Source organism: Salvelinus fontinalis, chromosome 31 (genome assembly GCF_029448725.1).
Source record: "Salvelinus fontinalis isolate EN_2023a chromosome 31, ASM2944872v1, whole genome shotgun sequence".
NCBI lineage: Eukaryota > Metazoa > Chordata > Actinopteri > Salmoniformes > Salmonidae > Salvelinus > Salvelinus fontinalis.
The window spans coordinates 32831462-32849476 of record NC_074695.1 but is presented as its reverse complement, the minus strand read 5'-3'; the positions used below and the strand labels follow the sequence as shown (position 1 = coordinate 32849476).

The 18015-nt window shown below is 43.0% G+C and overlaps 1 protein-coding gene across 2 annotated transcripts in view; it reads right to left on the bottom strand.

The window, feature by feature from the left end:
* The window catches only part of LOC129830072 (kelch domain-containing protein 8B-like), a 151800-nt gene that overhangs the window by 107171 nt on the left and 26614 nt on the right, over positions 1 to 18015 (bottom strand). For both annotated transcript variants that reach the window (XR_008755489.1, XM_055892272.1), the window contains exon 2: positions 9889 to 12288. Coding sequence is in view for 1 of the 2 variants with exons in the window: in XM_055892272.1 (XP_055748247.1) it covers positions 9889 to 10279 (391 nt within the window). In the remaining variant the exon portion in view is untranslated. The remainder of the gene's footprint in view (positions 1 to 9888; positions 12289 to 18015) is intronic.

The window sequence follows — 18015 nt, the reverse complement described above, 5'->3', positions numbered from 1 at the left end:
GTGTGTTCTGGATCTGTCAGCTTGATACTCCTTCCCACCCTGGACAATAGGGTATCTCTGCCTCCGGCAAAGGCAACCTGTCAGACTCTTGCTGTCTACTCTACAGTACAGAAACACAGCATAGTCATCCCAAAACCCTCCCCTCTCCCCTGGGTGAAGGAAACTTCCTGTCCGGAAAGTGAAGTGAGCCTGAGAAACTACTCTACATAGCCTGCTGTCAGGCTTAAGACACTAAGCTAGCAAACTTTCTCTTTGTGGTGGGTTTATTTAATTGTCTCCCTCCCTAAGCATCACATCAGCCACAGCAAAGCTCTGGGTTTTCTAAAATACTATGAGTGACTTTACTGTGTGTGAGAGTTTGTCAGGATGGGGCAGCCAGCCCCTAAAGAAAAGAGAAAGGGAGAGTCTCCATGTTTAATTAAATTTTACCTAATCTATGCACAGCACTATCTATTTGCCAAAGTAATGCAATTCTACAAGTTTTTAGTCACAGTGGATCAGCTTTCAAAAGCAGTGCAGTAGCATTCAGAATCTGTGCAACAAACAATTACATCTCATGGGGTTGCTGTACTTTGTTTTTTCCCAGAATAGCAGTACAAATTGCTTCAGCAGCATAAATTGAATGTTTTCCTGTGAAGGTACAGTGTACAGACAGACTATCAGACATGGGAGGCGGGTGGGCGGTGGGACAGAGGATAGGCAGGAGGGCTTCACACACACACTACTGGGCACAGGGATAATGAGCTCTGATGTGACTCGTGAAAGAACCTAAACCGACTCCATTACTGCTGCAGGCAGATAGGCATTTCTGAAAGCCCGAAAAACACCCCCGTTTGTACACTGCGTTAGTGAGTGTGTGTCTGTGTTTGTGTTGCTCTCCTATTCAGCGCAGGTTCCTCTGATCCCCATGGTCAGACAAAAACACTGACGCACACTGGGGGTCATGCATGCTGTGTGCGTGTCTGTGTGTGTTTGTTTTCCTACATTAACTGGACCCCAAAGTACTAATATTTCACCTGAATGTCATGAAAAGGTAGTCTGGACTTTTTTCAGGTCCTGAATTTGTTCAAATGTTTAAGGCTTAGATTTAGGGTTAAGTTTAGGTTTAGGGTTACGTTTAAGGTTAGGTTTAGGGTTTTTGGGGTTTAGGTTAGGGTTAGTATTAGGGTAAGGGTTTGGGAAAATAGGATTTTTAATGGTGAAACATTTTTACACCACAAAAAGTCATGAAATTTCACGAAAACAAAGTTTGTGTGTGCATACATCTTTAGTGTGTGTGTATATACACTACTCAAAAAAATAAAGGGAACACTAAAATAACACATCCTAGATCTGAATGAATGAAATATTCTTATTAAATACTTTTTTCTTTACATAGTTGAGTGTGCTGACAACAAAATCACACAAAAATTATCAATGGAAATCAAATTTATCAACCCATGGAGGTCTGGATTTGGAGTCACTCAAAATTTAAGTGGAAAACCACACTACAGGCTGATCCAACTTTGATGTAATGTCCTCAAAACAAGTCAAAATGAGGCTCAGTAGTGTGTGTGTGGCCTCCACGTGCCTGTATGACCTCCCTACAACGCCTGGGGATGCTCCTGATGAGGTGGCGGATGGTCTCCTGAGGGATCTCCTCCCAGACCTGGACTAAAGCATCCGCCAACTCCTGGACAGTCTGTGGTGCAACGTGGCTTGGTGGATGGAGCGAGACATGATGTCCCAGATGTGCTCAATTGGATTCAGGTCTGGGGAACGGGCGGGCCAGTCCATAGCATCAATGCCTTCCTCTTGCAGGAACTGCTGACACACTCCAGCCACATGAGGTCTAGCATTGTCTTGCATTAGGAGGAACCCAGGGCCAACCGCACCAGCATATGGTCTCACAAGGGGTCTGAGGATCTCCTCTCGGTGCCGAATGGCAGTTAGGCTACCTCTGGCGAGCACATGGAGGGCTGTGCGGCCCCCCAAAGAAATGCCACCCCACACCATGACTGACCCACCGCCAAACCGGTCATGCTGGAGAATGTTGCAGGCAGCAGAACGTTCTCCACGGCGTCTCCAGACTCTGTCACGTCTGTCACATGTGCGTGTGAACCTGCTTTCATCTGTGAAGAGCACAGGGCGCCAGTAGCGAATTTGCCAATCTTGGTGTACTCTGGCAAATGCCAAACATCCTGCACGGTGTTGGGCTGTAAGCACAACTCCCAACTGTGGATGTCGGGCCCTCATACCACCCTCATGGAGTCTGTTTCTGACCATTTGAGCAGACACATGCACATTTGTGACCTGCTGGAGGTCATTTTGCAGGGCTCTGGCAGTGCTCCTCCTTGCACAAAGGCGGAGGTAGCGGTCCTGCTGCTGGGTTGTTGACCTCCTACGGCCTCCTCCACGTCTCCTGATGTACTGGCCTGTCTCCTGGTAGCGCCTCCATGCTCTGGACACTACACTGACAGACACAGCAAACCTTCTTGCCACAGCTCGCATTGATGTGCCATCATGGATGAGCTGCACTATCTGAGCCACTTGTGTGGGTTGTAGACTCCATCTCATGCTACCACAAGAGTGAAAGCACTGCCAGCATTCAAAAGTGACCAAAACATCAGCCAGGAAGCATAGGAACTGAGAAGTGGTCTGTGGTCACCACCTGCAGAACCACTCCTTTATTGGGGGTGTCTTGCTAATTGCCTATAATTTCCACCTGTTGTCTATTCCATTTGCACAACAGCATGTGAAATGTATTGTCAATCAGTGTTGCTTCCTAAGTGGACAGTTTGATTTCACAGAAGTGTGATTGACTTGGAGTTACAATGTGTTGTTTAAGTGTTCCATTTATTTTTTGAGGAGTGTATATATGACTATGTGCATGCATATTAAAACCTTTTCTCAATAGGGGGGGCGCTATTTCCACTTTGTAAAAAATTGTTCCCAAATTAAACTGCCTCGTACTCAATTCTTGCTCATACAATATGCATATTATTATTACTATTGGATAGAAAACTCTCTCTAGTTTCTAAAACCGTTTGAATTATATCTGTGAGTAAAACAGAACTCATTTTGCAGCAAACTTCTTGTCAGGAAGTGAGAAATCTGAAATCGAGGGCTCATTTCCAGGGTCAGTTTATTAATTTGCATGGAATCTATGGGTCTACATGCACTGCATACGCCTTCCACTAGATGTCAGTAGGCAGTGAGAGTTGGAATGGGGTGTCTAGCTAGATCTGAGGCCGAACAAGACCTCTTGGAACCGTGGGTCTGGTCTTTTCACCGTTTGGCTTGACGCATGAGGGACCTCTGCAATGCGTTCAGAAAAGCTTTCGTTTTAGAAGTTAGATATATCCGGCTCTGATTTTATTTGATATATGTGTTAAAAACATCATAAACTAGTTATATTAAACCGACTTATATCAGTTTATATCAGTTGATTGCGATTTTCGGTATTTTGTTTGTTATGCGTTCTGATGAGTTGGGCACTTCCGTGCCGCATGGCCAGCTTTGTTAGCTAAATCGATAGATGAAGACGACATTCTACAACCGAACAACGATCATTCTGGAAAAAGGACACCTTGTACAAGATTCTGATGGAAGCTCATCAAATAGTAGGGACCATTTATGACATTATTTCGTATTTCTGTCGAAAATGTTTAGACTATATTCCGCCCAGATTTCGGGCGCTGTCTCGCTATAACGTAAGCTGTATGTCGTACTAAGGTTATTTTTTTTAATCTAACACATCGGTTGCATTAAGAACTAGTGTATCTTTCATTTGCTGTCCAACCTGTATTTTTTAGTAAAGTATATGATTAGTTATTTGATTAGATGATGTGAGTGTCAGAAATATATCCGGATAATTTTGTGCATTTTGGCTAGTATTCACATTGTTCAACCACGAATTGTACCGCTAAATATGCACATTTTCAAACAAACCATATATGTATTGTGTAATATGATGTTATAGGACTGTCATCTGATGAAGTTTGAGAAGGTTAGTGAAAAAATTAATATCTTTTGCTGGTTTATTCGCTATCGCTAACGTGCCTTGAATGAATGCGGTTGTGTGGTAGGCTATTGTAGTAAGCTAATATAATGCTATATTGTGTTTTCGCTGTAAAACACTTAAAAAATCTGAAATATTGGCTGGATTCACAAGATGTTTGTCTATCATTTGCTGTACACCATGTATTTTTCATAAATGTTTTATGATGAGTATTTAGGTATTTCACGTTGGTTTCTGTAGTTATTCTAGCTGCTTTGGTGAGACTTGTGATGGTGGCTGCAATGTAAAACTATGATTTATACCTGAAATATGCACATTTTTCGAACAAAACATATGCTATACAATAAATTTGTTATCAGACTGTCATCTGATGAAGTTGTTTATTGGTTAGTGACTATTTATATCTTTATTTGGTCGAATTTGTGATAGCTACCTATGCAGTAAAAAAATTGTGAAAATATGCGGTTGGGTCTTTTGCTATCGTGGTTAGCTAATAGAAATACATATTGTGTTTCCCTGTAAAACATTTTAAAAATCGGAAATGATGGCTGGATTCAAAAGATGTGTATCTTTCATCTGGTGTCTTGGACTTGTGATTACATGATATTTAGATGCTAGTATTTACTTGTGACACTATGCTAGGCTATGCTAGTCAACTTTTTTACTGATGAGGGTGCTCCCGGAACCCGGGATGAGTACCAAGTAGAAGTTAAGTATGCCTTAAAAGTCCTGCTGTGAGTAAGTATAAAACAGTGTTTTCAGGCTGAAAGATATAAAGACCTTCAAAATGTTAATTAATTACAATCTCTGTTGTATTGTTGAGTGTCCCAGGGGACAGTGCCATAGTGGGTTCATGTCCTGTTGGATTTGCTATTTGATTGAGACAGGAGGGTAGCTAATAGCGCTGTAATCTCTGTCTATTTCTTCTTACAAGAGAAATCCTACCATTTCCTGTCTTACTTCTTTGTGTGTGGATGTTGTTGTTGTTCACATAATAGTGACACTGTAGCTGTGAAATATAGATACAAACAAGCCATGAAAACGTTCAATGTGTTCAGATCAACCCAAAAAACTGGCTATTAGCATATCATACAAAGTATTTCAGAGACCCTGCTTGCTCTGAAACGATGTTGCATAATACATTATTCTCTAGCAAGACCTGAAGCTTGATGCGACCAAACGAGGACATAAAAGACTATTTAAGCGAGCCAAGCTCTTGGAAGTAATTGGCAGAGGAAGTTCTGAGACATGGTTGTAATAAAACCTAAGTAGATGACAACACAATGGAACTGCTTTTTAATCAGGCAAGTAGCAGGCCAGCCAATAGGGAAGGCTAGACAGCCCATCAAAAGACTACAGCCACTACTTGGAATAATCTTAGATATGAAGCACATATTAAGTAGAAAGTGAAATTTACCAGGCTTGTTCCTGATAAATGCGAAATTAAAAGCACTCTCTCTAAGCTTTAACCTCCATTGGCAAGACATGGGTGGCTATGGTAACGGAGCTGGTTGAACAGGAGGAAAAAACAGGAGAAGACGGATTCAGTTCAAGGTGGAGAGGCCCAGTTCATAGGTGGATAGGAGAAGAAGGCAGGGCCTAACCCCAGCCATGCATGCCATTTCACAAAACCAACAGAAACAGCAACAGAAGAGAAGAGAAGAGAAGAGGGAATCAAAGGTTGGCACGGTGACGCAACCATGGTTAAAAACGATGCTATTGTGCTCTCTGGGTTGTCACCACGGTTAAAAACGATGCTGTTGTGCTAAAGGGTTGTGTCACTACGGTTAAAAACGATGCTGTTGTGCTAAAGGGTTGTGTCACCACGGTTAAAAACGATGCTGTTGTGCTCTCTGGGTTGTCACCACGGTTAAAAACGATGCTGTTGTGCTAAAGGGTTGTGTCACCACGGTTAAAAACGATGCTGTTGTGCTCTCTGGGTTGTCACCACGGTTAAAAACGATGCTGTTGTGCTAAAGGGTTGTGTCACCACGGTTAAAAACGATGCTGTTGTGCTCTCTGGGTTGTCACCACGGTTAAAAACGATGCTGTTGTGCTAAAGGGTTGTGTCACCACGGTTAAAAACGATGCTGTTGTGCACTCTGGGTTGCTCTTCGCCCCAACACACACACACTCTCTCGCTGTCACACATCTAAATACAAACATACACACACACACACACTTGTTGCTAAGCAACAGCAATGCTCGCTTGATCAGTTGACTGCACGACCAAGAGTGTGAGTGAAGGAGTGAGAAGGAAAATGGTTAAAGAGAGAAAAACAGAGTTTGATAAGAGGAGTGAGGGATGGGGAAGAGGTGGGTGAGAATACAGCTGTCTATTCTGCATGATGTGATGTGCTGAGGGGCTGAGGGGCTAGCCTCAGAGCCAACCGTCACTCAGCTGTCAGAGAGCCATCAGGAAGTATCAGTTGAGAAGCTGATAGGTTGGGAAGTTTAGAGTACAAGTCAGAGACCAGAGGGGTACACTACAAAGCTAAATCAATGAGTTAGCCAGCTAACTTTGATAAGCAACCAGAAATAACTATTGATTTTATGGTTAAAATCATAGCTGAACTTAAATATGTCATTCGTTTGTTAAATTAATTAGACCATGCCCATTTCAAGTGTATCTTTCTACAAAATATCATCACAAATATTTAGACGAGTTAGCTGGCTAATCCTGCTTTGTAGTATACCTCTCCGGCTTATTTAACACACACAGCTTACAGCTGCCAGTCCACACAGCACATGAAGCCATCACTACCTCACTGACAGACCTCACTGGCACAGTAGGAGCACTACTGAGACTTAGCAAATGAAATAGAGTACTGTTGAAACAGAGCTACTGCTCCGCATAGTTCACCTTTACACTCAATACTTTACAGAATACAATGATAATCAATTTTGCCATATCCTGTCTCAAAGGTACTTGTTGCCTGATTTGTGAAAACAGCATTAGACGCTAGCAGGCATATTGAAACGGAAAACTCTACAATTCATTATTTGTACACTGGGATGTTTTAGCTTGCACCTGTAACCAAGATGTTATATCATGCCAGACAGCCAATTAAACATGACGGCATGTAATGTCTGTGGATGAAGATAAGGTAGCTGCAGGTCAAGGCTGATATTGGACATGCTTTGGGACAGAGCAGGAGTCAGGTACGCTCTCTGTCTCAACTGATAAATCATTGGCATCCTCTCACATCACACCCCATGTCAACATCACACTCCAACACACAGAGACTAATTGACATATTCCAGAATGAGGCCATCTCTCAGCCAGCTGTGTGACACCCCTATCAAACACTTGTGATGAATAATTAAAACTAAAACAAACAAGAGGGGGAAGTCAGTCACAAAGGCTTGAAAAGGTAACAGAAGTATATTTCCATAAGCTTTACCAGTGATTAATTCACAGATTTTAAAACCATAATTGCTCCCACTCATAGTACACCGAGAGTGTTTTAACTAAGTTCCACTCTCTCTTGTACCCAGGGATACTTGTGAAAACCAGAGGCCTAAAGTAGAAGCATGTTCACATTCAGACAGCTGTGTATAAACAAACTGAAACCGCCTACAGAAAACACAATGGAAACAACACTTCACCTATGCTGAACAAAGTCACTTGTCTACCTGTGCTGTTTCCTATCTTCAGTATGACTCTATATTATGACCTTGAAAGGTCATAGTGATACAGCCATCTGATAAGTAGTAATGTAAACAGAGAGCAACAGGAAACTGCAGAGGAGCACAGAAAGCTAAACATCCATATCTCCTCTCTCCAGCAGCTCTTCAATCTGCATAAACATACAGTACCAGTCAAAAGTTTGGACACACCTACTCTTTACAGGGTTTTTCTTAATTTTTTACTATTTTCTCCATTGTAGAATAATAGTGAAGACATCAAAACTATGAAATAACACATATGGAATCATGTCGTAAACAAAAAAGTGTTTAACAAATCAAAATATATTTTGTATTTGAGATTCATCAAAGTAGCCACCCTTTGCCTTGATAACAGCTTTGCACACTCTTGGCATTCTCTCAACCAGCTTCATGAGGTAGTCACGAAGTTGCTTGCTAGTTTAGTAGATGGCTGCACTAGTTGCCATGGTAACCTAGAGAACAAACTTGCTAGCTAGTCAAACCATCAGTCCTCCTAAATATTAGCTTGCTAACTATTTATGAAAATCGATTTCAACAATGCCAATAATGTTTTTACCTTTTCACACGTGAGCTCTGACGGCGTGAGTCGTTTTATGTAGGTGATGTCAGAATGCACTCACTGTTCCAAAATGTGATCGTTACGCAACAGGACAGTTAACACGCGCTGCCTGCTAATTATCTATAGGCTATGTTTCAATTTCTAATTATTTTCTAATAAGTTTTATTTTCTAACAACAGTTTGAATTTAGGTGTGTTCCGCCTCCTCATTAATTCACATAGAAGTAGCCCCTTTCAATCTAGGGTTGCTAACCAAGCCGGCTGGTCATTCTATCGGTTCGGTTGCCAGAGACAAGACCCAGTCATTCAGTCTTTTTGTTCTGTATCTATGAACGCATCCCAGTCATTAGTTCGAAATGTTCTATTGCCATACTGACTGGCAACGTTCTTATCCCTTGCTTGCTAGCGAGCCAACTACATCTAACTTAGTCATGTCAAACAGTGCAGCCAGAATAACAGAAAAGAGTCACACCAAAAAGTGCAGACAGAATAACAGCAAAGTAGCTTGCATTTGTTTAAGCTGTTTTCTAGTGACATACAGTATATTTGTATACATCCATAACAATGAGCTAATGAGACATGATTTTGCCTGTGATAAATGTGCTCACTCGTCAGGACACTGTTGGTCAGAGGATCTAGCCAACAACACAGCTAACACAATCACTTCAAACTGAAGCTGTTGTTCAGAGGAGCTAGCCAACAACACAGCTAACACAATCACTTCAAACTGAAGCTGTTGTTCAGAGGAGCTAGCCAACAACACACCTAACACAATCACTTCAAACTGAAGCTGTTGTTCAGAGGAGCTAGCCAACAACACAGCTAACACAATCACTTCAAACTGAAGCTGTTGTTCAGAGGAGCTAGCCAACAACACACCTAACACAATCACTTCAAACTGAAGCTGTTGGTCCGAGGATCTAGCCAACAACACAGCTAACACAATCACTTCAAACTGAAGCTGGAAAGACTGCTAACTAGCTGCACTTAGTTTCCTTTGACCTTTTTTCAATTGACATTTCTTTGTATATATCCATACAAATAATGCCAGCTGATTCATGATTTCGCTGTCTTTGTCTCGTTCCGACTCCCGACATGTTCATTACTATGAGACAGCTGGAGATCGAATTTGAATATTGAAACAATGTTGCAAATGTCGGAGAGACAGACAGCAAGGTTTATATAAATCTCCACTGTTGAAAATGAAATGCTAGTCGAAAAGAAATGTGAGATAATGTAGTGGAGATCAAGTTTATAAATTGCAGAAAATAGTAAAAATAAAGAAAAACCCTGCAATGAGTAGGTGTGTCCAAACCTTTGACTGGTGCTGTACATAACTTGAGACAACTCTCAGATGACAGGGAAAGGGGAAATGGTTTCATATCCAAAATGTTTACTCAATCAGGATGAGGTATTCTTCTAAACCACAGCTCGAGAAAACAACTAAAGCTCCTCACTATGCATAACAGTCTTAAAGGTCTTAGTGACACTAGTTAATTAGAACTAAAGAGAATCTGCTCCTGGGAGAACTTGTCAGGACTGTGGAAAGCCTTTCCCAGTATGATTCATAGTTCAATTATGAAACAGCAGAGTGAGAGGGTTGGAGCTCAACATTATATTATCCTGTTGCAGCAGTAGTACAGTATGAGGTGGACTCTTACCTTTCTCTAATGAGGTGATGCCCATGGAGGGTTGTCCTAGGCTGGCCTTCCTCTCCCACTTGCCCTCGTCAGGGTTGTAGACCTCCACGGAGGACAGGGGGCTCTGCTGGCCATCCATGCCCCCCATTACCATCACCTGACCCCCAAGGGCCACCGCTGATGCCCCCGCCCGGGCTGTAGGGAGTGGAGGTAGCTGGGTCCATGTCTGGCTCTCTATGTCCAGCACCTCGGCAGTGTCTAGAGGTAGGCCTGTCTCACTGCAGCCCCCGAGCACATAGAGCAGGCCGTCATGGAACACAGGGGTGCAGTAGACCCTGCACGTGGACATGGGGGGGAACACCTCCCAGTACAGGGACTTGACTAGGCTCACTGCCATCTCGAGTATAGGCATCTCTCCTGAGGCTGACGAAGGTGATGGGTCATTACATGCACGGACGGGTGGGGGGACAAACAAAAACACAACACAGAAGCAGGGGCACTGCGGATCAACCTCCGGTCTTTCTGCTCTGCTACCTGATCCCCTGTCTCAAGTGAGAGAGGGAACGTGACAGAGAAAGAGAGAGGGGGAGAGAGAGAGAGGCTACTTCAGCACTTTGCCAAATGCCTCTACCACCCAATGTTGTATTAATTCATTTGTTGATGTTTTAAAGCAGGGTTGCCATCTGCCCTTTATTTCTCCTTTTACTCCATTCAAGGGCCTTTATTTTGGTTAAAAAATCCCTGCAGTTGATTGTTGTGCAGCTGTACGCTGCTCTCTAGAGAGGAATATGCTAAAACAAGGTTTTTTTGAAGGCTTCCTATAGCGAACACGCAAAAGGTGTGCATGCCTTTATGCACAATCCCTGTGAAATGTTAGCGTCAAGTGGAAGATGGAGCTGGATCAAACAACGAAGGAGAAAAACCTACAAGGTGTAACCTTCACGGTAATGATAATCCACTGCAACTTGGAAGGAACCTGCATTCACATTCTCAGCCAAAGGCAATTATCCTGGGCTTCAGCTGTTATTTGAATCTGGTGAAGAGGGTAAAAACCAAAACCGAACAAAGTCTTTAAATGAAAACTCCCTCCAAGTATAATAGGAATAAGCTCTCGAGGTGAGACAGAATATTTCTAATTAGACCAAACCACTAAATTCCAGAAGGCAGCTGTCAGGGCCCAACTGGGGCTGAGGAGTAACTTTTGTTCCCCTGAGACACAGTAAGGCTCCCACAGAGATCCCTGGCCTGTGGAAAATAAAAGAGCCAGCCCTGTGACCCTGTGGACGATTCAGCCGCAGTCAGCCGCCGCCGTGACATTTACAGCCAGGGCCAATGACAGGGGGTACTGGGGGGTGGGGTGGGGGGGGGGGGGGGGAGGTCTAGAACAGCACGATCCACACACCAGCAGCACTCCAAAGGTCCCTACTTCCACTGGGGCTCTCAGGGTTTGGGTCGCACCGACTGAAAGTCTAATTGGTATACAAGCATCGTTAATTATGAAAACAGAGAGAGCATGTGACAGGAATGGGTGTTGTGGAAAAAAAGAAAAAGAGAATGAATGGGGAGGAGAGAAATTGAGAGAGGGTGAAGTAAAGTAGACAGGTGAAAAAGAAAGATAGAGAAAACAGACCGAGATAGACAGATATGGGGAGATGTAGAGCAATCGTTAGAGTCCCGGTGGTGTGACGCTGGCTGAGTGCAGGAAGGGGTTTCTCCACCCAGGGAGAAAAGATGGACAGCTATCTCCTCAGAGATACCATGTGGGTTTACAGTTCAGGAAGGATCAAGTCTTCTTCTGCAGGCCTCCTATAAGTACACAGGTGTATCTTCCACTAACTCTAACACACCACCCACTGGGCACACACTGGTTGAATCAACGTTGCTTCCACGTCATTCCAATGAAATTAGGTTGAACCAACGTGGAAAAGACATTGAATTGACATCTGTGCCCAGTGGGCACACTCCAGATGGGCCTCTCCTCTCTACCTCTTCTGATAGGGCTTGTTGTTAGGTTACAATGTACCAACGTATCCCTGCAGCAGAATACTACATCTATGTGTTAGTTCCTGAAAGTGTTCAACAGAAACACACCAGATGGTCCGAATCAGCTGAAGCAATGCAGGCTCAAAACTAGAACAGTTCCCACAGAATCGATTCCAAGAGGCCAGAGATGCTAGCAAACGTCCGTCCGTCCCCCCCCCCCCCCCCCTCGTAATCAGAGTAGGTGGATTTGAAATTAAGGATGAAAAGTGTAAAAGGATGCACACTTGTTGGTATTCCAGGGGCAGGAATCTGACTCTCCCGGTAGTCTCCTGAAGCTCTACCTCAGTGGTAGGTGTAGTCCAGGGGTGATTGGAGGAGAAGCGGGGAGTTGTGTTGTGGCAGAAAAGGTCCTGGAGGAGCTTACCTAAGCTCTTACTTCTGCAGGAGGGTAAATCAAACAAGACAGAACAAGAGAAAAACAATCAATTAACTTGTAGGTAAACCGTGGAGAGATAAAAAGAGGGAGAGAGAATGAGAGAGAAAGAGAGCACCAGTAATTGAGTGTCTCCTCAGGTGAGACTACCTGTCATGTAATTAAATCAAGCTAAACAAATCCCAACAGAAAGAACCACAGTGGAATAAACTCCCTTGACGACAACAGTCAGATGCACTTTTATAATTTCCCCTCACAGATTGAAAAAGACATCAAAACACAATAGTAATGGGAAATAGTCTTGACGTTCGTTGGTACATATTTATTGCAACAATGTTCAGGTGCCACTATATTTCCCGGTGGAGTGGGTCCTGGATATCACTGTGGGTTTTTCACAAACCTTTTGAGCTGCTGTGTGTGACCTACTAGATAGATTGTCTTTGATGTGTTTTCCTCTCAATAGGTGAATTCAAAGCACTTGACTCTGCAGGCTCAGTCAAGGCCACTGATACTAAGATCAGTACCATGACAACAACACTACCATTACGCCTTTTATATCTGCCTGGCTCACTTAACATCTATTTATATGTTAGTCCACCAATGTTCATTTTACTCTTCAAAAAGAATATGTACTGTATATGAATACCAAAGAAATGGCAGCTATTACATTAAGAATCCCAGAGACTGTGGCGTGTTGAGTATGGTACATTGGTTTGGATGTGCAAATGCCAAACTGTTTTCGAGGGTCTTTAATGTGTAAATTCACCCTTTCAGGACTATACTCCATTTGTTATCTTCGGACGCCCTTTCCCTCTCTCTTTTCATCCCTTTCTTTCCCTTCCTCATTGAGCCGGCTGTGAACTCCCCCCCTCTCTTTGAGCAGACAGACAGCAGATAGAGACCCTCTGAAACGGGGAGAGAGTGAAAGAGAGACAGAGACAGGGAGAGAAAGAGACAGGGAGAGAGATAGCTAGAGACAGAGGCAGGCTTCAGACCCAGAGAAGTCCCACTTCCAGCCGCTGAAACCCCGTCAGACCCCAGCGGGGCTGCTCAGCTGCATATGATGTCAACGCCACAGTAATAAGCTGTGAGGCGACCCATACGGCGGGCCCATACGACAGGCCCAGCATACGCCTGGGCCCCTCCTGAGCATCACATCAAACTCATTCAGTCACGCGTGCAGTTGATATTTTACCACTAGAACGGTTTTGTCAGGAGTACTCGACTCATATTTAGAAGGGAACTTAGGTATTCACACAAAAGACAATAGTCAATAGGCAGGATTGTGAAACAAATACGCATATTATTTTTGGTTTTGATTAATATTATCAATATGTAAATTTGAATTGAGTTAAATGTTGAACTAATGATAAAATAATTGATGTGAATCTGAATTGCAGAGTGACTTGTTAATCAGGGGATCACTAAGTGAAGCAGTATTATGCATATCTTATTATTACTATCATGAGTCAGAATCTGGTCAGCAGTATAGGCTATAATAATGTGCTTTTCTTCATGTTGCCTCAGCCCTTGAAACCTCTTGTAGGCTACAGCAGGAGTACATGTCTTACTAAGCAGCCTCAGGTGGAGGATGTGTTTTTCACTTCTTGGCATAGCCAGAAAGTAGGGGTGCTGAGGCAGCTGCAGCACCCCCTGAAAAATAAAAAATAAATATATACAGTACCAGTCAAAAGGTTTGGATACACCTACTCATTCAAGGATTTTCTTTATTTTATTATTTTCTACATTGTAGAATAAAAGTGAAGACATCAAACCTATGAAATAACACATATGGAATCATGTACTAAGCAAAAAAGTGTTAAACAAATCAAAATATATTTTATATTTGAGATACTTCAAAGTAGCCACCTTTTAATTTGATGACAGCTTTGCACACTCTTGGCATTCTCTCAACCAGCTTCACAATGTAGAAAAAAGTAAAAATAAAGACAAACACACCTCAACATCAACTGTTCAGAGGAGACTGTGTGTATGAGCAATGGACATTAGACTGGTGGAAAGCTGTCCTTTGGTCTGGAGTCCAAATGTGAGATTTTTGGTTCCAGCTGCTTTGTCAGACGCACTGTGGGTGAATGGATGATCTCCTCATGTGTAGTTCCCACCGTAAAGCATGGAGGAGGTGGTGTGATGGTGTGGGGGTGCTTTGCTGGTGACCCAGTATGTGATTTATTTAGAATTTAAGGCACACTTAACCAACATGGTGACCACAGCATACTGGAGCGATACGGCATCCCATCTGGTTTGGGCTTAGTGGGACTATCATCTGTTTTTCAATAGGATAATGACCCAACACACCTCCAGGCTGTGTAAGGCCTATTTGACCAAGGAGAGTGATGGAGTGCGGCATCAGATGACCTGGGCTCCACGATCACCCGGCCTCCACGATCACCCAACCTCAACCCAATTGAGATGGTTTGGGATGAGTTGGACCGCAGAGTGAAGGAAAAGCAGCCAACAAGTGCTAAACATGTGGGAACTCCTTCAAGATGGTTGGAAAAGCATTCCAGGTGAATCTGGTTGAGAGACTGCCAATAGTGTGTAAAGCTGTCAAGGAAAAGGGTGGCTACTTGTCTAAAATATATTTTGATTTGTTTAACACTTTTGTGGATACTACATGATTCCATGTGTTATTTCATAGTTTTGATGTCTTCACTATTATTCTACAATTTTAGAAAATAGTAAAAAATAAAATAAAAACTTGAATGAGTAGGTATGTCCAAACTTTTGTATATCCAGTACCAGTCAAAAGGAGCGGCAGGTAGCCTAGTGGTTCGGGCATTGGGCCAGTAACCGAAAAGTTGCTGTATCGAATCCCCGAGCTGACAAGGTAACAATCTGTCATTCTGCCCCTGAGGTGTGCCCCCTTAACCCACTGTTCCCCAGGCACCGTGGATGTCGATTAAGGCAGCCCTCCACACCTCTCTGATTCAGAGGGGTTGGGTTAAATGCGGAAGACACATTTCAGTTGAAGGCATTCAGTTTTTACAACTAAAAAGTTGTGCACTGGGCCTTTAATCGTCCTGTATTTGCGGACCGATACTGGGTTGGTTTTGTGAGGGCTTTTCTGTCTTCTCTTCAGAAAATGCACCCAGAGACAATTGCATAATTACTACAGCTGGCACCTTTCAAGACTAAAACTCAAAACGGTTAAACATTTTTACAACCACCTCATCATGGTTCTCCTCTGTCCCTCTGCAACAAACACCCCTCTCCCGTCCCTGCTGACAGTCGTCTTACACAACCCCCCCCCCCCCCCCCCCCGTGTCCCAGAAGGACTGAGCACAGAGAGGATCTGAGAGGAAGAAGAGCTTAAAAAAACAGTATCAAGAGAACAAGCCACAGGCAATACCAGGCTCAGAATATATCATATACAGATAAAACCTCAATAGTAATGATAGCCTACATGCAGTAAATTGAAAATTACACACACATTGACAGAGATATGCATGATTATACGCATGGACATGAGGGTTAAGTTCATTATGGAATGGTAGTAGAACACTGAAATGTGTTGCATATTTAAATCATTTGGGGGTAAATTATTTTCCACTGATCAGTGGAAATGAATGCGGAGAGACGATAAATAACGTTCTTCAAAAGGGATCCTCAAATCCTCTTTGAGTATGCGTGCCTACAAGCTTGGTAGCTCTTCAGTTTCACAGGAGGTCCAAATATTGCAATCAAAGGAAATGTTAATGTTGCCAGCAAAAAAACACTTTATGTCAACCCTGAAATGACAAAAAAATGTGATGTTATCTCTATAAATAACAAAATGTCTATCTACATTGTCAGAAACACTTTAACAGTTGGTATTACAGCATGTCCAAGAGCCTTCTGGTTCTCTGGGCTTGGCAACTAACATGCTGATGAGACCATCACAACCACTCTGGTCGATTTGGCTAAATGGGGATGCCCATGGAGGGCTAATGTCTGTCAACTGTCTGGGCAGATCCAGCACATCGTAGAACTAATCAAAGCGTCTTCACAAAGATCAGGCTGCCCCTTCCCCAAAGAAAAGAGTGATTAACAAATGGAGGAACCAGCAGACACACACAAAGAGGATGGAGAATTTCAATTGAGATTAAAGTAGCGTGTGAAAAATAATTTACAGTATGACAGTACACACACACACATGCATACACACACGAATTTATATTGTGAACAAGAGAACGAGAGAGAGATAGAGAGAAAGAGGAATGGAGGAGGGATATATCGAGAGAGAGAGAGAGAGAGAGAGAGGGAATGAGTACAGGGGGAGGAAGAATGTGAGAGCTAAATACAAAGTGAGAGAGAGAAAGAGAGTGATATGATGAATGGTGAATTTGCATTTGAATTTAAAATAGAGGGACAGGGTTGTGACTATAGGAATTACAGCTATGGCCGGAAGTGACTTTTCGTAGCAAGTTAGGAGAGCATTTTAGCTAACCCTAACCTTTTTCCTAACCTGAACCTAATTCTCCTTAACTACCACAAGAATTATCCTAACCTGCTACAAAAAAGTAACTTCCGGTCATAGCTGTATTCCACCTAATCAGAACCGAGGAAGAGGTGGGAAGAAAGAAAGAAATAGATTTCTGATCACTGGACTCAGCTGTCACTCTGATGAAAAAGCAGGAAAAATGGCCACTGGTACCCCTTAGGTCAACTGTCCAATCAGACGCTCCACTGGCCAACACCATGAAGACAGCCCAATCCAGCCTTGGATAATCAGAACTGAAGGCCCTGGTATAACTCGCACCACAGCAGCCACACAACAGACTCATGACCCTATAGGCTCACATACCGGCTGACAAATACCCATGAGCCAGAATAACCCCTACAAGGGTTCATCCACCATCCACATGATCTTAATCTCATCAGTAGTAAAGTCAAGTTTGAAATCTGTACAGCAATCTACAGTATTTCACTGAAGTCAATCAAATTTATTAAGCCATTTTTACATCAGCAGATGTCAAAGTGCTATACAGAAACCCAGCCTAAAATCCCAAACAGCAAGCAATGCTGTTAGGTGTTAGGAACCAAACTTAGCTGAGAGAGTGATGGTCATTCTAAAAGTGCCCTCCTCTCAGTCCTGTATGTACAGCTCCGGATAACAAGAGGTATTTCCTACTGAGCCACTGACACAGCCAAGAGATTAATCTCACAAAAAGAGGCTAAGATAGAAAATGTAACACGTGCCCCAGCAAATATAAACTGTGATAGAAACATCAGCAGGTTTGGCCATTTTCAGAGAACTATCCATTAATACAACCATGATACAGACTACAAGCTGTAAAGTTAACCCCTCTCCTTCTTCCACCTAATCAGATGTAGATTTACCTACTGACTTTATATCAAGTCTCATCGATCCCCTATCACTTGCATTGTGCTGTCTTTGTCATATTTGTTGTCATGGCATAGAGTGCAGGACTGAGACTTCACTGCTAACTGCGTACGTATCAGCCAGAGAGACAGGGAGAGAGAGGAAATAGGAGCTGTCATGTCTATGATACCACCACAGCTAAATCTGTGGCCAACAGGGCACTTGCGGAGACAAAACACCTTCCCTTCCACTGATCAAAATCTCTCCACAGAGAGCAAGCAGAACAGCACTGGCACTTTCTCTCTCGGCTGCAGCTTTTTGACATGACTGGGTGTCTAGGGACCTCAGACGTATTCCATTCAGATCATCTACTTCTGAACCTTGATATCCTAGATCTCATGTCCTCTTT